Consider the following 22,748-nt stretch of genomic DNA (forward strand, 5'->3'; position numbering starts at 1 on the left):
GCTCAAGGCCTCAGTACTGTAGTGTAACCACCAAGCTCAGGGTCTCAGTACTGTAGCATAACCATCAAGCTCAGGGTCTCAGTAGTGTAGTGTAACTACCAAGCTCAGGGTCTCAGTACTGTAGTGCAACCACCAAGCTCAGAGTCTCAGTACTGTAGTGTAACCACCAAGCTCAAGACCTCAGTACTGTAGTGTAACCACCAAGCTCAGGGTCTCAGTACTGTAGCATAACCATCAAGCTCAGGGTCTCAGTACTGTAGTGTAACTACCAAGCTCGGGGTCCCAGTACTGTAGTGTAACTACCAAGCTCAGGGTCTCAGTACTGTAGTGTAACCACCAAGCTCAAGGCCTCAGTACTGTAGTGTAACTACCAAGCTCAGGGTCTCAGTACTGTAGTGTAACCACCAAGCTCAAGGCCTCAGTACTGTAGTGTAACTACCAAGCTCAGGGTCTCAGTACTGTAGTGTAACCACCAAGCTCAAGGCCTCAGTACTGTAGTGTAACCACCAAGCTCAATGCCTCAGTACTGTAGTGTAACCACCAAGCTCAGAGTCTCAGTACTGTAGTGTAACCACCAAGCTCAAGGCCTCAGTACTGTAGTGTAACTACCAAGATCAGGGTCTCAGTACTGTAGTGTAACCACCAAGCTCAAGGCCTCAGTACTGTAGTGTAACCACCAAGCTCAGAGTCTCAGTACTTTAGTGTAACCACCAAGGTCGAGGCCTCAGTGCTGTTGTGTAACCACCAAGGTCAGGGCCTCAGGACTGTAGTGTAACCACCAAGCTCAGGGCCTCAGTACTGTGGTTGATACCTACATAAAGTGATGATAGCTGTACCATTGTTTTATTGAACCAACAAGCTCTGTGCCACTATATACCGAGTGTCACCATCAAGCCTGTCCCCTCACTGGGAAATTGCAATTGTTACACTACCTTGCCACAAGTTACAAAAAAAAGCAGCTTTATTTTAACCCTTCTCTGTCATCACTCTCATGTCATACTTTTGTGAATAGCCCTGCCATGGATGTACTTATATGCTCCCATAACAATTCTCCAGGTTGCTCCGACCTCATGCTGTTCTTAGAGCACCTTTTGATCAAAGTGTATAAGCCGATCTGACAGTAAGTAGACAATGTCTTTTAGGTGGGAGAGTAAAATGACAACATTTATCAACATGTAAGAATCTGGCATATTTTGGGGTCAAAGGCGTCTTTTTAATGGCAATATGTCGTAAATTTATGTTTTTTTGGATCCGGTTTGCAGTATTTTTCTCCCTTAAACAATTTATTTTTTATTTTCCTGGGTAAAAACAACTCGTGTGGAAGTGCGTTTATCGATGTTGATTTTTATTTAATTTACATAAACGCTGGAATAAAATGCTAAAAAGTGCAGGTGAAAACTTATTACTTGCAAAATTTGCCACTAAAAAAGAGAACAAATTGAAGAAAAGACAAATGTACCATTCATAAAATTTTGCTACCATTTTTTGGCTTGTGTTACTGCGAATACATCCTGTGAGAATGTACGTAAAGACGGAGGAAGAACTATAAAAATTATACTAAAATCGCATCAAAGAGATCACAAAAAGTGTATGACCAACCTAAAGAAAAATCACACCTTGTCAGGAGGTACAAAGGTCTCCAGGGCTTGATGTTCTGCTCCCCTCCCCAGACACAGTGTGTGGGGGAGGAGGAGGTGAGTGTGTGGGGGAGGAGGAGGTGGTCTTCAGGGTGTACACATTCAGCTTATTCATCATAAAGACAGCAGATGCCAAGAAACCACAGCTGCCATCTCCTAAAGACTAGCATCTAATCCATCGAGGACCTCTGCACCTTCAGGACCAGCTGGGTGGATACATGAGATAGGGTAACCAGGTTACCCTACACTTTTGGCCTGAACGAAAGATGAAGTATTTCGAACCAACCATTTTGCGATCAGACAGGTTTCGCTGGGCTATGAAGTACCATTATCCTGTGTGGAGGATGGAGAACCTGAGGGTTCAGATCCATTTCGAATGGGAACCAGAATTTGAAGACCAGTTCTACTCCCCGTCCAGCGCCCTTTCCCATGCTGTGGTTCACAACCATATATCGTATGCTCGATACCTCTTGATCCGCTTCGCAGAGGATTCTCTAAAGGTTTCAGAATTGAAACACGACCAATACCCACAATACGCATCTCACCTCGGCCGCTCCATTTGGTACAATCGGCCAGAAATCCTAAAAATGATTATCGAGACCACTCAGCAGATTCCGCGCCTCCAATCCTATATAAACCTGCAGAAAGACTTCCATCCAAATGACGGGAAGACCTCTCTGCATCTGGCCTGTAAACTTTTCAGGCCTGGTCTGGTCTTAATCTTGCTTTCCTATGGAGCGCAATCAAGACCCGACAACATGGGGCGGACGCCGATGGATGAGATCTTGACCCAAATATGGAAGTCAAGGGACAACCTGAATCTAAAGATGCAGTGTTTAGATCACCTCTTGGTATTTACACCCCCTGAGAGTTTGCAAAAGAGAACGGACTTGCGGGAGAATTGTGAATACTGGGAGACTTTACTGGGAGAAGATATTTACGCCTATATGTTGAGGGAAAGGCCGGCTCCTCTAAGTTTGATGTCCATGAAGAAGGTTCTGCAGCAGTTGCCACCATCAAACCTTATGGCGTCTATAGAAAGTCTTCCAATTCCTCGTAGCTTTAAAGACAGGTTCACCCATGGATACTAGGGGACATTAGGATATCATCAGAAATTCAACTTCCCTTATTTCTGTTTGGAGCTTTTAAGGGATTCTCCAAATTTTACCCATTAATGACCTATTGCTAGGACAGTACACCTATTATTGATTGATGAGTTTCCAACCTTTAGGTGACGGCTGTGACATGTGACTTGTTAAGGCGGCCCCCACCAACCAAACATTAAAGCCTCGGAGAACCCCTTTAGCACACTTCTTATGGGGCCAGCCTTAGGAAGTCTCCGAGATTGGATTGTGAACCTCTGCGATTATGGGGGCTGATGAATAGCAAATAATGATAAGTCACATGAAATATACTTTGTGCTTTTAAATTTATTTTCCAGATCTCTGCTTGCTGAAATGAAAAAACGCACGCTTAGTTACCCGCTGTTTACCCTGGATACTAGCGTGCTCGCTGGTCCTGATCGCTGGTAAGTCTGCCTGTTTGACAGCTCTGCAGCGATCATGTAGCGACGCACCAGCGATCCTGACCAGGTCGTATCGTTGTTGGGATCGCCGGTGCGTCGCTTGGTGTGACAGGACCCTTAGGCTGTTGCTGTAACTGGGGAACAACTTGATTCATTAGAATTTCGAGATACTTATCTCCTGTGACTGTTCCATAAAAAAAAAAATGGTCCAAAAACACCAAACCTTGAAATAACGCCCCAAACATTGACACCGGGCTCATTTAGTTGTTGCTCTAATGTATGTCCATCCACCCAACTCTCCTGCTCTCCTGCTGTCTGTCTATGAAGGACACACAGTGCATCACCCAGCTTTGCACATAGACTTGCCTCTGCACCTAGCATTCACATGGTAAGCCTTTCAGCTAACCCCAGCTTACCCCAGTGTTATTTATGACCTTGTTTACTCTGGCTTGATCATATACATCTGGTCCACTCTTAATTGTCTGACCAAGAAGAGCAGAGACCACTCCTGTCTGCTTCACACCTGACTGCACTTAGTTGTACATATATTGCAGAGCACAAGTCTGCATAGACTTCAGTCTGCATTGTGATTGCTATAAGTGTGTTCTAGAAGTGTGAAGATTAATTTAAGAATTAAAACCAGAATTGAACCAGAAGGGAACTGAAGGTAACTGGACACAGTCACTGTAAACAATGTTTCTGTTTGTTTTCACTTTCACCCCAATAATCCTTCACTTTCTGCTAATTCCCCTAATCCCTACTCCTAGTAAGGAACTGTTCATCTCTTCTTCAATCCTCCCCATCCACCTCACCTCCGCCTCAAAACTGTTCCTTAACATACAATCCTCTGTCTCCAAACACAGACAGCCCCCTCATGCCCTCTCCTGCTCTCACCTGCTAACACTTTCTCTGCTCCTTCTCACTGCTGGTGATATCTCTCCAAATCCTGGTCCTCCTCACCACATTCCCACAGTCATTTCTACCTCCCATCCACACTCTATCACAACCTTCCGTAACCTCTCCAACCTTATACCCATTCACCCAGCCCCCGCTTCCCCAGTCCCACTAACAGGAGCTCTGTGGAACGCTCGCTCTGTCTGCAACAAGCTTTCCTACATCCATGATCTTTTTGTTACTACCAAACTTTCCTTCCTCGCCATCACCGAAACCTGGCTCACCCCTTCTGACACAGCCTCTCCTGCTGCACTTTCGTATGGCGGCTTCCACCTTTCTCACACCCCCCGCCCCAGCAGCAAACATGGTGGAGGAGTTGGTTTTCTCCTGTCAGATACCTGCTCCTTCACCCCAATCCCACTGCCACCCTCTGTTACCCTCCCTTCCTTTGAGGTGCACTCTGTGCGCATCTACTCCCCCTCCAACCTCCAACTGGCTGTCATCTACCGCCCCCCAGGGCCAGCCACCACCTTCTTTGACCACTTCACCACCTGGTTACTTCATTTCCTTTCCGCGGACATCCCTACTATCATCATGGGCGACTTCAACATCCCCATTGACACTTCCCTCTCAGCTGCCACTAAACTTCTATCTCTCACTTCCTCCTTCGGCCTCACTCAATGGTCTTCTACAGCCACCCACAAAGATGGCCACACACTGGACCTCATCTTCACCCGCCTCTGCTCCCTATCTAACCTCTCTAACTCACCTCTTCCTCTCTCTGACCATAACCTGCTCACATTCTCTTCCCTCTTCACTCCATGTCTACAATCCCCACCCCACAAACTTTCACACCCTCGCAGGAATCTTAAACACCTTGACCTACACTCATTCTCTGAATCCCTCCTCCCTCTTACAGATATAAGTTCCTTACACAATGCAGATGACGCTGCTGCTCTATATAACACCACAATAGCTGTAGCTTTGGAATCTGCTGCCCCACTTACACATACCAAAACTCGCAAAATCAACAGACAGCCCTGGCACACCAGCCTGACCAAAGAGCTGAGGCGAGCTTCCAGGGCTGCTGAGCGCAGATGGAAAAGATCCCACTCCAACGAGCACTTCATCGCATTCAAACAGTCCCTCACTACTTTCAAGACCACACTCGCCACAGCTAAACAAACCTACTTCTCATCTCTCATATCCTCCCTGTCTCACAACCCTAAACAGTTATTCAACACCTTCAATTCTCTCCTCCGCCCCCCAGCACCTCCTCCCTCCCCACTCATCTCAGCTGAAGACTTTGCCTCATTTTTCAAGCAGAAAATTGATAACATCAGGGACAGTTTTGGTCAACAACCCCCAGAGCCCTTCCTCCCGACTTCCCAGCCCTCCACCTTCAAAACCAACTTCTCCACCATTACAGAAGATCGACTCTCCACTCTACTCTCAAGATCACATCTCACCACCTGTGCACTCGACCCGATCCCATCCCACTTCATCCCAAACCTCACCACAGTCTTCATCCCAACCCTAACCCATCTCTTCAACCTATCACTAACAACTGGTGTTTTCCCCTCAAGCTTTAAACATGCCTCCATCACACCTATCCTCAAAAAGCCCTCTCTTGACCCATCCTCTGTATCTAGCTATCGCCCTATATCACTTCTCCCCTACGCCTCCAAGCTACTGGAACAACACGTCTACCTTGAACTGTCCTCCCATCTCTCTTCTTGCTCCCTCTTCGACCGCTTACAATCTGGCTTCCGGTCACACCACTCCACTGAAACTGCCCTTACTAAGGTCACCAATGACATCTTAACTGCCAAGAGCAAGCGACACTACTCTGTCCTCCTCCTCCTGGACCTGTCGGCTGCCTTTGACACAGTGGACCATTCCCTATTATTACAGACCCTCTCATCTCTCGGCATCACAGACTTGGCCCTCTCCTGGATCTCATCATACCTAACAGACCGGACATTCAGCGTCTCCCACTCACACACCACCTCCTCACCTCGCCCCCTATCTGTCGGAGTCCCACAAGGTTCAGTCCTTGGGCCCCTGCTGTTCTCTATTTACACCTTTGGCCTGGGACAGCTTATAGAATCTCATGGCTTTCAGTATCATCTTTATGCTGATGACACACAGATCTACATCTCTGGACCAGATATCACCTCCCTACTAACCAGAATCCCTCAATGTCTGTCCACTATTTCATCCTTCTTCTCCACTAGATATCTGAAACTCAACATGGACAAAACAGAATTCATCATCTTTCCCCCATCTCACGTGACCCCCCCCAACAAACATATCCATTACAGTAAATGACTGCCCACTCTCCCCAGTCCCACAAGCTCGCTGCCTCGGAGTAATCCTTGACGCTGATCTCTCCTTCAAACCACATATCCAAGCCCTTTCCACTTCCTGCCGACTTCAACTCAAAAATATTTCACGCATCCGTTCATTCCTCACCCAAGAATCTGCAAAAACCCTAGTCCATGCCCTCATCATCTCTCGCCTTGACTACTGCAACCTCATGCTCTGTGGCCTCCCCTCAAACACTCTCGCACCCCTCCAATCTATTCTAAACTCTGCTGCCCGACTAATCCACCTGTCCCCCCGCTATTCCCCAGCTTCTCCCCTCTGTCAATCCCTTCACTGGCTCCCCATTGCCCAGAGACTCCATTACAAAACCCTAACCATGACATACAAAGCCATCCAAAACCTGTCTCCTCCATACATCTGTGACCTCGTCTCCCGGTACTTTCCTGCACGCAACCTCCGATCCTCACAAGATCTCCTTCTCTACTCCCGTCTTATCTCCTCTTCCCACAATCGCATACAAGATTTCTCTCGCGCATCACCCCTACTCTGGAACTCTCTACCACAACATATCAGACTCTCATCTACCATCGAAACCTTCAAAAAGAGCCTGAAGACCGACCTCTTCCGACAAGCCTATAACCTGCAGTAACCACCGATCCACCAAACCGCTGCACGACCAGCTCTACCCTCGCCTACTGTATTCTCACCCATCCCTTGAAGATTGTGAGCCCTCGCGGGCAGGGTCCTCTCTCCTCCTGTACCAGTTATGACTTGTATTGTTTAACATTATTGTACTTGTTTTTATGTATACCGCTCCTTACATGTAAAGCGCCATGGAATAAATGGCGCTAGAACAATAAATAATAATAATAAATAATAATAATAATAATAAATGCATGTTCTCATTCTACCAGTAAATACAATTCTGTCTGGTAATATGGCAGATCATGTGACGGAAGCTTCATCCCTCCACATCATGTGATCTGAAATTACTGGGTTTTCTTCACTTTCGTTAACCCTAATCTCACTACACTGCAGCCGCCGGTCTGGATCATCCTCCAATAAACCATGAATCAGACGTGGACGATAAGCTTTCCACCCAATAGATTTCAGGATTCACATGGTGGAAGCTCGTGAAATTCCCAATTCTAAAGAGACTCTTCTGTGGACTTTTTTGGACTCTGAGCAAATGTTTCAGCCACAAGTTGTTTCTTGTTTTCTGTACCGGCTGTTTTGGGTCGACCAGTTTTTGGAGCATTAAGGATTGAGCCAGCGGCATCGAAATTGTCACGAATGCAGTAAATGGTTTGTCTTTTTGGGGTTTCAGTACCAAATGTTTGAACCCAATTTGCTCTAACTGTTTCAGCATTTTGAGATTTCCAATACTCTTTTAAAATCCATTTTCTTTGATCTGTATTTAAATTATTTGCCATTATGGGTTATCTGAATTATCTGAAAAGAAAACAGATTTGGGGGAGATTTATCTGTGAAAACTGGATCTGTGAAACTGACTCAGGTGCCGTTAGCAACCAATCAGATTCCACCTTCCATTATCCAAAGAGTCTGTGAAGAATGAAAAGTGGAATCTGATTGGTTGCTAAGGGCAACTGAGTCAGTTTCACTTTACACCATGTTTGATAAATCTCCCCCTTCATAACCGTATTACACATACTGTCCACCTACTTTCGGACCACCCTGTATAACATTTTTATTAATAAAACTTGTGCAAATGTCTAACCCCCAGAAGAAGGCAGTAACCGAAACGTGCGTTGGGGCCGGCGCCATCACCCACAAGAGGTAATGTTTGTACTCTGTTGAACATCTGTTTTTTGGATTTCTTGTATTTTCCTTTGTGAACATCATGACTACATGATTTTCTCTTTGTTGTACTGTATATATAAAACTTTGGAAAAAAATTTCTAGGATATAAGGTATTGTGTACAGCCTCTATTTGATCTATGCTGGGTCTTGGTGCCATTTTGTGGTTTCCCACTTTTTATCCTTGTACTTTTTTACTATTTTTGGTTCATGTGTAAATTTTACATAACACAATAATGTAAACATTTACTGTGTATTAATAAAACTTGTGCAAATGTCTTTCCCATTTTGTTTTTTTTTCATTCCATGATTCTTTAAAGTTTCCTGCTTGCTGTCAGTGAATTGAAACATTCGTGCTACATCCAGAGGCGCGGATTCTGATGTATTACTGTACCCCGGCCTCACTTTATAACAACATACTGGTCTAGATCAGAAGTCCCCAACCTTTCTTACCTGCACTCATTGTTAGATTGTCACTAGTAACATTCTATGTAAATAAATCCTAGAAGCCCCCCCCGCATGCCCCCTGAAGGTTCTAATTGTCAGAGTGCCCCCTTATAAAGTAATAATGCTCCAGTGCCCCCTTATAAAGTAATAATGCCCCAGTGCCCCCTTATAAAGTGATAATGCCCCAGTGCCCCCTTATAAAATAATAATGCAGGGGAGAGAAGCGGCAACAGGGGGGGGGGAGAGGGGATATCAGGAGACATATGGGACTTGTCTGAGTGGGGATTTTAAATGAAAAGGTGGAGAGCATGGAAGTGGAGGTGGGAGATAAAGCACAATACAGGAACTCACAATGAGCTGGGGGGAGAGCGAGAGGACGATCCATAATTGATTGGGGAGGGGGACGGACAAAGGACACAATAAACTGACTCAGGAGCGGAGCGTGCGGCTCCATGTGTTGCTATATGGCCGCACACTCCGATCCGAGTGCCGGGTATTAACCTGCGAGACTCGTCCCAGTTTCTCATATGTGTGATCCCGGCCTTATAGTGAGTTGAGGAGAATCAGAGAGGAAAAAATATAAGGACTTATAATGAACTGGGGGGAAAGGGAGGCAGAGAGAGCACAATGCACGGCCTTATAGTGAGCTGGAAGGTGGCAAGAAGGACACAAACCAGGGACTCATTATAAATTGGGGGTGGGAGAAAGGCCACAGGACAGGGACTTATTATGAATTGGGGCCATGTGCTCGTCTTTGAGAAGGGGGTTGGGGTAAGGTGAATATATGGAGATGCTAAGAACTGTCCCATGGTCCAGGTTGATGTGCGCACACTGGGAGGACTTGTTGCATGATATTATGGGTCCAGATTTTCCTCTGTTCTGTGACTTATGGGCTAGAGCTGGAGCACCCAGTAGTCCAGTATGCCACCAGGAGCCGACTGTGGTAACAAAGTCACATAATGTAAACGGTGAATTTCCATTTACTGTGCTGACTAGAAAGGAGGATGAGAAAGTCTTGCAGTAGTTATAAAAAAAAAACACCCCCCAAAAAAGATATTACTCGCCCTCCTCAGGTCGAGTGCTAAGTATCTGCCACTGTCTACTTGATGTCAGCGCCGCTAGCGACAGAGGATGTGGCAGCTGTGAAGAACTGGTGCTGAACCCAGGGAGGCTGCATTATAACCACTGCAGGATGGACCCGAACATTCACTGAAGGAGATCGCCTCTTTACGTCTGGTTCTGTTACTGAATCTATGGATTAAGCTTTGTTTTGTTCCTGTATCTATATTGTGTCAGATTTCTGGTGAAGAGGCTTCTATAAAGAGCCTGAAGTTCTGAGTCCCCTCTATAGTGGATTTCATACAGTGCTCAGCTACTAGACTTACGTCTCAGGAACTATCTACAGGGATATTGTATCAGCAAACACGGCAGCACTCCAGGCATGTTCTATTACTGACAGCTCAGCATATCTGGGATTATACAGGCGTGTGCGATGCCATCATCTCACCATCTTACATCTTTATAAAGTCTTGTCACCTTTTACCTTTATGAAGCAACTAGAGGGAAACTCGCTATCATCGGGCCGCTACTCCTGGGCCATTGCTTCATGTTTGCCTCCCAAGCTAAAATTTACCAGCAAGCTCCTGATATACAGTATATGCGACCTCACCTTTTCAGTACCACAGTGATCAGTGCAGCAAGACGAGTTTTCATTGGAAGATGTCAACATCTAGGTCTGACCAGGTGAAGAAGAAACAACAGTAAATGGCTTTGTCAGATGAGGCGGCATTAGCAAGCTCTCGGATGTGAATATTTATTCTGTATACTGTGTAACTTGTAGAGAGATGGTGGGAGTAATACTCTTGAATAGCACCGTTCCTTAGTTTATACTGTCCTCCCTTATTATGCACAGCGACATTTCTCATTATATAGTGTAATCACTTGTTACGTATAGTACCATCCCTTATTACATAGTGTCCTCTCTTACTAAATATAGCACATCACATATTGCAAAGCGTTCTCTCTTTTTATGTATAGCACCATCCCTTATTATATAGTATACATTTTTACAGTGTCTTCTCTTACTATGTATTGCGCCGTCCCTTATTAGAAAGCGTCCTCGATTATTATGTCTGTCTTTGTTCCTTATTATATAGCTTCCTCCCTTATTTTATATAGCGCTTGTTGATTATCAAAAAGAAACTCTACTTGCCATGTGTAGCACCATCCCTGTACCTTATTACGTAGTGTCAAGGATAACTTTGGGGGGTCACGCAGAAAAAAAAAACCTATACAAGTTTGAGGTAATCTTTATCACACTGTGAATGTTGGAAAAATTAGACATAAAAGGTGATGGCAGAAATGTTTTTTGGGTTTTTTTTTTACCATTTGACCGCAAACTAGTAATCTAAAACACAAGACGTAGAAGTAATAATTTAAAAAAAGTTACGACTCTTGTAAGAAAGGGAGGAATTAACTAACAAGGAAAAAAATGAAAATGTGCCTGATAATTAGGGGTTAAAATATTCCCTGATAACACCTGACACCCAATACATGAACATTGCTTTATTTGACTGACAGCAAGCAGAGATTGAGATGCTGCAGTTATTCTGAAGATTAACCTTTTGTGGGCAAACATCGCCATCTAGTGGTTGTTTTAGAGTAAGCAGTGTGACTCATAAAACATCTATTAAGTATATGTTAAACCTACTTTTGAGGCTTTGTGACAGCTGCAGAGCTGGGGTCCTGAGATATAGATACATGCACCAAGTGGAACATATGTTCTTCTCATGGTTGTGTGGATTTTCTTCTGATTTTAATCTGCATCGTACAGATACACCGTTGCACTTTAGCCTTGTGAAGGCCGATCTGGAGAACTGCAGGAGATCCTCTGCACACGGCAGAATTAATGTAAAAAACAAAATTACATAGACATTTTGCAATAATCTTCAGCAGATTTAATTGAGAATTTTTCCTATGGAAATTGTCAGTGTGAAAAGAAATAACAAGAAAATGGTGGTAATAAACAGAATATGAACTCACAACCTACAAGTATGACCCCCGCATATATTAAAGTAATAACTTTCATTATATTTCATTCTAGAACACGGAAGCTTAAAAGTGGTGATAACATCACAAACATTTGCAAAGGAAGTATGGTAAAGCAGCTTTTATACAGAAAACAATAAAAAAGAGATTGCAGCAATACACAAATCAAAACTGACTACAGAAAATGACTAGGAAACACCATCATAAGATGCGTAGAATATAAAGATGTGCTAAGTAAATAAAGTGTGCATCGTGCTAGATGGTAAAACCGAACACTTATAATGATTGTAAAATCAAAAATATAATACCGAAATGAGAGAAACCTTATTCACATCAGTGCTGAATGAAAGTTACAAAATAGTCATAGGTTCTACTGTATCCATAGTGTATCACATGTATTACCTTTTAGCCCCCGACTCGCGTTTCGCCGTGGCTTCTTCCAGGGGCAAATTATTTGTCTGATCCAACTTCCATTCTACTTTCCTGTACTAAGCTGCAATAATAATTCATAATAATTATAATTTTATTTTTATAGTGCCAACATATTCTGCAATACTGTACAATTAAGAGGGAACTTATACAGACATGATAAGACAGTACAGAATAATAACAGATACCAAGAGGAGTGAGGGTCCTGCTACTCGCAAGTTTACAATCTAAGAGGAAATAGGGGAGATTCGAAAGGTAAAAATAAAAGGTACTCATAGTGTAAGGTCCGGTGTTATGATTGGGTCACCGAGGAGGAAAGCAAGACCAAGCTAAGCCACAGAAAACCAGAGAGGTTGGTAGCTAGCGGATTGCAGACCCCTGATCCTATCCACACAACTAGCAGTAGCCGTGGAGCGTACCTACGATGATCCTAGACGCCTCGTCACAGCCAGAGAACTAAATAAGCCTAAAGCAAGAAAGGGGAAATCTAAACTGCCCAACGATGGGGCCCAAACTAACTAGACAGGACAGGAAAGGAAAGACACTGTCTGCAATCACGCAAAAAACCCTGCAAAAAATGCCCAACATGTCTGACAGAAAAAATACTGAAGTCACTAGACTTCGCCCTCTATATCCGCACTCTGGTATATTCTGAAAGCATAGCAAAAAGAGGCCAATCTAATAAGGGGCAAAAACAAACTGGCACAAACAATAACATAAGGAAGGAAATTCGGCACAGCCCCAACCGGGGCTGGCTGACCACACAAAACTGAAATAGACAAAACCAAATCAAATGTAAACAATAGCAAATGAACACTTAGCTTGAGCATGCAGGGACTGAGCTGGAAACTAAGACCTCAGCCGGCAGGAAAAAATCACCAGCAGGGATAGAGGGAGTCGGCTGTCTTAAATCCAGTCAAAAACTCCAGATGTCCAATCGTCATCCTCATTATCAGGTGGCAGACCTCTGTCAATTAGATCAGCTCCATTACCTCCTGTAACCACCAGAGGGAGCCTGGAAAGTTCACTAGTAACCAGAGGTAGGCCAGAAAGTGAATTCACAACAGTCGGGTCTTCAATATAATGAATAGGGGAAATCAGATAATGCTGCATGAACTTGTCACCAGCCAAACTGTCTAGGGTAGAGCATTCCAGAAAATTGATACATCACAACAGAAGTCCTGGAGATGGGAGTGGGAGGTTCGGATTAGAGAGGATGTCGTAGCTGTAGTGCATGAAGGGGACGGGCTGCAGGACCTGGCAGGAATCAACAGTGGGTGGGGTAAGTGAGCCAGACTGCTCTGCCTTCCTCTGATTGCCCTGTGCTGTCTGCTAAAGTGGAGGCATATATAGTAGCCGGTGACTAGGGCTTATGTAAGAATCTGGGGCCCCGCTCATCTCAAGGGCCCCATGGAGATATCTGACCCTGGGCAAGAGTATACCAAGTTAGTAATCCCCATTTAACCGGCATTACGGACATAAAAATATGTCGGGTCATCTGGTTTACAGACACAGTCCTCAGCACCGTCCTCTGCTTGGATGCACATCTTCTTCCCCCAGGGAAGCCATTCTTGCCTGAATTTCCCCAATTATATTACCATGACCCCTTCTCTTTACTCTCTTTAGGTTTTTTAATTAACCTATTAATTTCTTCACATGTTCAGCAAGTGGTCATTGGCCGCCACTAACAGGAACTACTGCATTCGGTGCACTCGATTCCATTCATCCAGGCGCAGTTGCTTTGGGGGCACAAAATCTGCTGCTTCGCCGCCCCCCCCCCCCCCGGAAGAAGCAGGGAGAAACGCGCGTGTCGGGGCTAGGAGGCAGGAGTCCTGAGGGCAATACTTCGTACACAGCAGCGGCACTAAGGTATTTGATTACATCTCATGCTTTCAAACACGCAGGGTCACTTTAGTCTAACACAATAAGTTCATCCATCTCTGTTATTTCTGGCTGTTTTGGACACATAAATGCTTATATAGTAAATAAAGTTGCCTTTTAGCCACAGCTTCACAGGCCGAGAGATATGTCCGAGACATACTAAGGCCTGTTTCATACCTCCGTTAGCGGCAGTCAGCTGAAATCCGCCAAAGGTTCAAAACAACGGATCCGTCTCCATTTAGAGATGTACGGATGACAGCTGACCACTTTGTAGTACGGATCTGTGGAAGATGGAAAGTGGCGTGATTTAAAGTGACCGCGGCCTTCCAGTCGAGGTCATCGCCACGATCTCATTGCCGCGATCTCGCGGCCTTTGATCTCGCGGCCTTCCATCGCCGCGATCTCGCGGACTTCGATCTTGCGGCCTTCCATCGCCGCGATCTCGCGGCCTTCTATCTCGCGGCCTTCCATCGTCGCGAGGTCAGATGCCGATGAGAGAGAGAGAGATTTTATTGGCTCCCGGAATGGCATTACATGGTTAAAATTGCTCCCAATTTTCACCTTCCGGGCATGCGCAGTTAAAAATAGCGGACCGTCAACAAAAAAAAACATTGCAGTGTCTGTCTGGTCAACCCGGGACCCGATAAAATTCTCACGGATCCATCAAAAAACGGACCTAACGGACGACCATTAGTCAAAATCCGCCACTAATGCAAATCAATGGGGGGGAAAAACGGATCTGTACTGTATTGTAACCACCAAGCTCAAGGCCTCAGTACTGTACTGTAACCACCAAGCTCAGGATCTCAGTACTGCAGTGCAACCACCAAGCTCAGGACCTCAGTACTAAAGTATAACCACCAAGCTCAGGGCCTTAGTACTGTAGTGTTACCACCAAGCTCAATGCCTCAGTACTGTAGTGTAACCATCAAGCTCTGGGCCTCAGTACTGTAGTGTAACCACCAAACTCAAGGCCTCAGTACTGTAGTGTAACCACCAAGCTCAAGGCCTCAGTACTGTAGTGTAACCACCAAGCTCAACGCCTCAATACTGTAGTGTAACCACCAAGGTCAGGGCCTCAGTACTGTAGTGCAACCACCAAGTTCAAGGCCTCAATACTGTAGTGTAACCACCAAAGTCAGGGCCTCAGTAATGTAGTGTAACCACCAAGCTCAAGGCCTCAATACTGTAGTGTAACCACCAAGATCAGGACCTCAGTACTGTAGTGTAACCACCAAGCTCAAGGCCTCAGTACTGTAGTGTAACCACCAAGCTCAAGGCCTCAGTACTGTAGTGTAACCACCAAGCTCAGGGCCTCAGTACTGTAGTGTAACCAAGCTCTGGGCCTCAGTACTGTATTGTAACCACCAAGCTCAGGGCCTCAGTACTGTATTGTAACCACCAAGCTCAGGGCCTCAGTACTGTAGTGTAACCATCAAGTTCTGGGCCTCAGTACTGTAATGTAACCACCAAGATCAAGGCCTCAGTACTGTAGTGTAACCACCAAGCTCAGAGCCTCAGTACTGTATCGTACCCACCAAGCTCAGAGCCTCAGTACTGTAGTGTAACCACCAAGCTCAAAGCCTCAGTACTGTAGTGTAACCACTAAGCTCAACGCCTCAATACTGTAGTGTAACCACCAAGGTCAGGGCCTCAGTACTGTAGTGTAACCACCAAGCTCAAGGCCTCAATACTGTAGTGTAACCACCAAAGTCAGGGCCTCAGTACTGTAGTGTAACCACCAAGCTCAAGGCCGCAGTACTGTAGTTTAACCACCAAGCTCAAGGCCTCAGTACTGTACTGTAACCACCAAGCTCAGGGTCTCAGTACTGTAGTGTAACCAAGCTCTGGGCCTTAGAACTCTATTGTAACCACCAAGGTCAGGGCCTCAGTACTGTAGTGTAACCATCAAGCTCTGGGCCTCAGTACTGTAGTGTAACCACCAAGCTCAGGGTCTTAGTACTGTAGTGAAACCACCAAGCTCAGATCCTCAGTACTGTATCGTACCCACCAAGCTCAGGGTCTCAGTACTGTAGTGTAACCACCAAGCTCAGGGCCTCAGTAGTGTAACTGGGTCGCCCTCCCAGGGCCGTGGGGTACTCGGTACCGGGCCAGTCTCTCAGATGGGAATGTCACAGCAGCGGTGACCCCGTCCGTGGCCCTGGGCGCCCATGTAAAAGGGGTTGAATTGGGAACAAAGTTTATAAAGGATTTGTGACGCCACCTGTGGTGTTCGGCAAGGGAGATGTTAAGCTGACGCTGCATGCAGATCCTCTGGGACTGATGGTGTGGTGCAGCCAATATGTTGAAGCTCCCCACAGGTGGAGCTGTAGTCCAGGGCAGAGTAGATGAAGAGGCAGGGGATAGGCGCAGACAGTGTAGTGGATGGCACCGAGATGTAGCTGTGCTGAGTGTGTTGGTGCAAGAATAAGTGGAGGACACCAGGGCATGTAGTTCCAAAGCTTTACTCACAGTCTGTTGTGCATACAGGTGCCCGCTTCCGTGCCGTGTCCTCCGGGTCAGGGCCTCAGTCAACCTCCAGGCCAGATGAAGCACTCCTTTCCAACACTCCACCAACATGTACCTTCTCTGAACGTCTCCTGTTATAGCGCCTAAGAATGAAGTACTCCTAGTACTGAGTTACACTGGAGTGCCTCCTGTCAGATGTTCTTATGAACTCTACTTGTACGGCAGACAGCTGTAGCCTGCTTCGGGGACTCCTTGCTACTAAGTCCCGGCTCACTCCTCTGATGCTGTTGTGCCCCCAAGTCTTGTGTGGGAATAAAGTGGTGACAACTTCTATTCCTCTGGTGTCTGCTGCAGGACTATTAGTATCCGTACAACCTCGGGGACCGGGCCCCGGCCTTGCGCTTAGAACTTCTAGGAAGGATCCTTCTCTAACCCACGTCCTCTGTTCTCTTTTGCTCCTCATGTTCCGTACTAATCTTTCCTTCTTATGGAGAATTAGGCTTTCAGTCTATGTCGCTCTCTCTCTTTCTTCCTTTCCTGTGCCAGCAGACGCAGGTCACTGGGATCTGCTGCAGCACTTCCATCCATCCATCCCTCTCTCTGGGGATCCACTCAGCCGCACTCGCTGGCTGACTGTTCACTCTCTGACTCAGACTACAAAGACAAAAAGACCCCTAAAACTTCCTGCTCTTTGAACATATACTAACTCCACCCACCTCCCAGCACGTTTCGTGTTCCAAGCAGGGAGCCACTAAGGGGTGATTTGCTATACTCCAAGCAGGGAGCCGCCGAAGGTGCTTTGCTACACTACTTTGTGGTGTGGGGTGCAGGTGTTGGAGCGTGGTCAGGAGTCTCCACCTTACCTGGATGGTGGGGCACCACACCTCAGGAGGAGGTGCAGTACCTCTGTGGCGACTGAAGCCTCAGGGGCGCCACATAACCACCAAGGTCAGGGCCTCAGTACTGTGGTTGATACCTACATAAAGTGATGATAGCTGTACCATTGTTTTATTAAAACCAACAAGCTCCTTGCCACTATATACCGAGTGTCACCATCAAGCCTGTCCCCGCACTGGGAAATTGCAATTGTTACACTACCTTGCCACAAGTAACAAAAAAAGCAGCTTTATTTTAACCCTTCTCTGTCATCACTCTCATGCCATACTTTTGTGAAGAGCCCTGCCATGGATGTACTTATATGCTCCCATAACAATTCTCCAGATTGCTCCGACCTCATGCTGTTCTTAGAGCACCTTTTGATCAAAGTGTATAAGCCGATCTGACAGTAAGTAGACAATGTCTTTTAGGTGGGAGAGTAAAATGACAACATGTATCAACATGTAAGAATCTGGCATAGTTTGGGGTCAAAGGCGTCTTTTTAACGGCAACATGTCGTAAATTTATGATTTTTTGGATCCGGTTTGCAGTATTTTTCTCCATTAGACAATTTATTTTTTATTTTCCTGGTCAAAAACAACTCGCGTGGAAGTGCGTTTATTGATGTTGATTTTTTATGCACGGTTTCTAATCTAATTTAAATCAACGCTGGAATAAAATGCCAAAAAGTGCAGGTGAAAACTTATTACTTGCAAAATTTGCCACTAAAAAAATAGAACAAATTAAAGAAAAGACAAATGTACCATTCATAAAATTTTTCTACCATTTTTTGGCTTGTGTTACTGCGAATACATCCTGTGAGAATGTACGTAAAGACGGAGGAAGAACTATAAAAATTATACTAAAAACGCATCAAAGAGATCACAAAAAGTGTATGACCAACCTAGAAAAAAAATCACACCTTGTCAGGAGGTACAAAGGCCTCCCGGGTTTGATGTTCTGCTCCCCTCCCCAGACACAGTGTGTGGGGGAGGAGGAGGTGAGTGTGTGGGGGAGGAGGAGGTGGTCTTCACGGTGGGTGTATACATTCAGCTTATTCATCATAAAGACAGCAGACGCCAAGAAACCACAGCTGCCATCTCCTAAAGACTAGCATCTAATCCATCGAGGACCTCTGCACCTTCAGGACCAGCTGGGTGGATACATGAGATAGGGTAACCTGGTTTCTACCTACACTTTTGGCCTGAACGAAAGATGACGTATTACGAACCAACCGGTTTGCGATCAGACAGGTTTTGTAGGGCTATGAAGCGCCATTATCCTGTGTGGAGGATGGAGAACCTGAGGGTTCAGATCCATTTCGAATGGGAACCAGAATTTGAAGACCAGTTCTACTCCCCGTCCAGCGCCCTTTCCTATGCTGTGCTTCACAACCATATCTCGTATGCTCGATACCTCTTGATTCGCTTCGCAGAGGATTCTCTAAAAGTTCCGGAATTGAAACACGACCAATACCCACGATACGCATTTCACCTCGGCATCTCCGTTAGCCACAACCGGCCAGAAATTCTAAAAATGATTATCGAGACCACTCAGCAGGTTCCGCGCCTCCAATCCTATATAAACCTGGAGAAATCCTACTATCTAGCTGACGGGAAGACCTCTCTGCATCTGGCCTGTAAGAATTTCAGACCTGGTCTGGTGTTAATCTTGCTTTCCTATGGAGCGCAATCAAGACCCGACAACATGGGGCGGACGCCGATGGATGAGATCTTGACCCAACTGAGGTCAAGGGATTTCCTGAATCTAAAGATGCAGTGTTTAGATCACCTCTTGGTATTTACACCCCCTGAGAGTTTGCAAATGAGAACGGACTTGCGGAAGAATTGTGAATACTGGGAGACGTTACTGGGAGAAGATATTTACGCCTATATGTTGAGGGAAAGGCCGGCTCCTCTAAGTTTGATGTCCATGAAGAAGGTTCTGCAGCAGTTGCCACCGTCAAACCTTATTTCGTCTATAGAAAGTCTTCCAATTCCTCGTAGCTTAAAAGACAGGTTCACAAATGGACAGGGGCGTAACTACCACAGGTGCGGGGGTTGCAATCGCACCCGGGCCCTGGAGCCTAGGGGGCCCTTAAAGTCCCTTTGGCCTATAGAAAAAGACGATTGCTATTAAAGATTTAAAATATTTGGGGGCCCCGTTGGAGCTTTCATGTCAGGGCCCATGAGATTCAAGTTACGCCACTGCCCATGGATACTAGGGGACATGAGGATATCATCAGAAATTCAACTTCCCTTATTTCTATTTGGTGCTTTTAATGGTTTCCAACCTTTTGGTGACGGCTGAGACATGTGACTTGTTAAGGCGGCCCCCACCAACCAAACATTGAGGCCTCGGAGAACCCCTTTAGCACACTTCTTATGGGGCCAGCCTTAGGAAGTCTCCGAGATTGGATTGTGAACCTCTGCGATGATGGGGGCTGATGGATAGAAAATAATGATAAGTCACATGAAATATACTTTGTGCTTTACATTTATTTTCCAGATCTCTGCTTGTAAAAACACAATTACTGAGCAACCAACCCATACAGACCTCTCTGCCATGATTATTGCTGTTAATGAATGGAAGCGTCATGGATCCCCCGGTAGGTTCCACACATCTGCAGCACAGATCTCCCCCCTGTTCTGGTCTGGTTGGGTCTGGCTTGTTACAATGTATCAATGCAGGATCAGAAAGGATTGTACATTGTATCTGCGCTCACTGAGTGGACACAACTGTACTCAACCCTCAGCGACCAGACGTTCTAGATCACAAGTATCAGACTTCCAGGAGAACCTGGGCTCAGATTTCTGGTTCTTAGACCCCGACCATCATGTAAGGCTGTAAAATGTCAAACTCTGCCCGTGCCGCCTACAACTTCTAGAAACCTTTCTTCCCTGGTTGTATCCGTCTCATCAGACTGTGCATGTTAATAGATTCATCCCTGGTCAGAAGACATTTCTAGCATCTGGATGTAAAGAAAAATATGTCTATTTCCTGACAGCAAGCAGAGATCTTAAAAATGGTGCATGCTTAGTTGTGTGGTATCTATGAAAAAAATGTGAACATGTGAAGGAGGTTTTAGGGAAAGGCGAGTATTTCTCTGACTCGTTTCTATTCCCAGATTCCCAGGATATTGGATCTTTGTTACTCCACCTACAAATGTAAAGGTCAAGGGAAGAAATGAGAGTCCTGCCATAGTGATTGATATATGTATACACATAACATAATAATGTATAACATTTATATTAATAAAACTTGTGCAAATGTCTAACCCCCAGAAGAAGGCAGTAACCGAAACGTGCGTTGGGGCCGGCGCCATCACCCACAAGAGGTAATGTTTGTACTCTATTGAACATCTGTTTTTTGGATTTCTTGTACTTTCCTTTGTGAACATCATGACTACATGATTTCCTCTTTGTTGTACTGTATATATAACTTTGGAAAAAATTTTCTAGGATATAAGGTATTGTGTACAGCCTCTATTTGATCTATGCTGGGTCTTGGTGCCATTTTGTGGTTTCCCACTTTTTAACCTTGTACTTTACTATTTTTGGTTCATGTGTAAATTTTTCTTTTTCTGATTTTACATAACACAATAATGTATAACATTAACTGTGTATTAATAAAACGTGTGCAAATGTCTAACCCATTTTGTTTTGTTTGTTTTTTTAATTCCATGATTCTTTAAAGTTTCCTGCTTGCTGTCAGTGAATAGAAACATTCGTGCTACATCCAGAGGCGCGAATTTTGAAGTATTACTGTACCCCGGCCTCACTTTATAACAACGTACTGGTCTAGATCAGAAGTCCCCAACCTTTCTTACCTGCACTCACTGTTAGATTGTCACTAGTAACATTCTATGTAAATAAATCTTAGAAGCCCCCCCGCATGCCCCCTGAAGGTTCTAATTGTCAGAGTGCCACCTTATAAAGTAATAATGCCCCAGTGTCCTCTTTATAAAGCAATAATGCTCCAGTGCCTCCTTATAAAGTAATAATACCCCAGTGCCCCCTTATAAAGTGATAATGCTCCAGTGCCCCCTTATAAAGTAATAATGCTCCAGTGCCCCCTTATAAAGTAATAATACCCCAGTGCCCCCTTATAAAGTAATAATGCCCCAGTGCCCCCTTATAAAGTGATAATGCTCCAGTGCCCCCTTATAAATTGATAATGCTCCAGTGCCCCCTTATAAAGTAATAATGCTCCAGTGCCCCCTTATAAAGTAATAATACCCCAGTGCCCCCTTATAAAGTGATAATGCTCCAGTGCCCCCTTATAAAGTAATAATGCCCCAGTGCCCCCTTATAAAGTGATAATGCTCCAGTGCCCCCTTATAAAGTGATAATGCTCCAGTGCCCCCTTATAAAGTAATAATGCTCCAGTGCCCCCTTATAAAGTAATAATACCCCAGTGCCCCCTTATAAAGTGATAATGCTCCAGTGCCCCCTTATAAAGTAATAATGCCCCAGTGCCCCCTTATAAAGTGATAATGCTCCAGTGCCCCCTTATAAATTGATAATGCTCCAGTGCCCCCTTATAAATTGATAATGCTCCAGTGCCCCCTTATAAAGTAATAATGCTCCAGTACCCCCTTATAAAGTGATAAAGCCCCAGTACCCCCTTATAAAGTAAAAATGCCCCAGTGTCCCCTTATAAATTGATAATGCTCCAGTGCCCCCTTATAAAGTAATAATGCTCCAGTGCCCCCTTATAAAGTAATAATGCCCCAGTGCCCCCTTATAAAGTGATAATGCTCCAGTGCCCCCTTATAAAGTAATAATGCCCCAGTGCCCCCTTATAAAGTGATAATGCTCCAGTGCCCCCTTATAAATTGATAATGCTCCAGTGCCCCCTTATAAATTGATAATGCTCCAGTGCCCCCTTATAAAGTAATAATGCTCCAGTGCCCCCTTATAAAGTAATAATGCTCCAGTACCCCCTTATAAAGTGATAATGCTCCAGTGCCTCCTTATACAGTAATAATGCTCCAGTGCCCCCTTATAAAGTAATAATGCTCCAGTGCCTCCTTATAAAGTGATAATGCTCCAGTACCCTCTTATAAAGTAATAATGCTCCAGTGCCCCCTTATAAAGTAATAATGCCCCAGTGTCCCCTTATAAATTGATAATGCTCCAGTGCCCCCTTATAAAGTAATAATGCTCCAGTGCCCCCTTATAAAGTAATAATGCCCCAGTGTCCCCTTATAAATTGATAATGCTCCAGTGCCCCCTTATAAAGTAATAATGCTCCAGTGCCCCCTTATAAAGTAATAATGCCCCAGTGTCCCCTTATAAATTGATAATGCTCCAGTGCCCCCTTATAAAGTGATAATGCTCCAGTGCCCCCTTATAAAGTAATAATGCCCCAGTGCCCCCTTATAAAGTGATAAT

General features: G+C 45.1%; 2 protein-coding genes across 2 annotated transcripts; both read left to right on the forward strand.

The window, feature by feature from the left end:
* The first annotated feature begins 1,981 nt into the window (after positions 1–1,981).
* Positions 1,982–2,728, forward strand: LOC141060151 (ankyrin repeat domain-containing protein 9-like). The gene has a single exon (XM_073556429.1). It carries the CDS (start codon positions 1,982–1,984, stop codon positions 2,726–2,728), a length of 747 nt encoding a protein of 248 aa, XP_073412530.1.
* A 15,839-nt stretch (positions 2,729–18,567) lies between these two features.
* On the forward strand, positions 18,568–20,542 carry LOC141060152 (ankyrin repeat domain-containing protein 9-like). The gene is made up of 3 exons (XM_073556430.1): positions 18,568–19,403; positions 20,043–20,190; positions 20,480–20,542. The coding sequence occupies exons 1-3, from the start codon at positions 18,568–18,570 to the stop codon at positions 20,540–20,542; spliced, it is 1,047 nt and encodes a 348-aa protein (XP_073412531.1).
* Positions 20,543–22,748: the final 2,206 nt, after the last annotated feature.

The sequence above is a fragment of the Dendrobates tinctorius genome, unplaced genomic scaffold (assembly GCF_039654945.1).
Source record: "Dendrobates tinctorius isolate UK_male_01 unplaced genomic scaffold, ASM3965494v1 ptg000232l, whole genome shotgun sequence".
Lineage (NCBI taxonomy): Eukaryota > Metazoa > Chordata > Amphibia > Anura > Dendrobatidae > Dendrobates > Dendrobates tinctorius.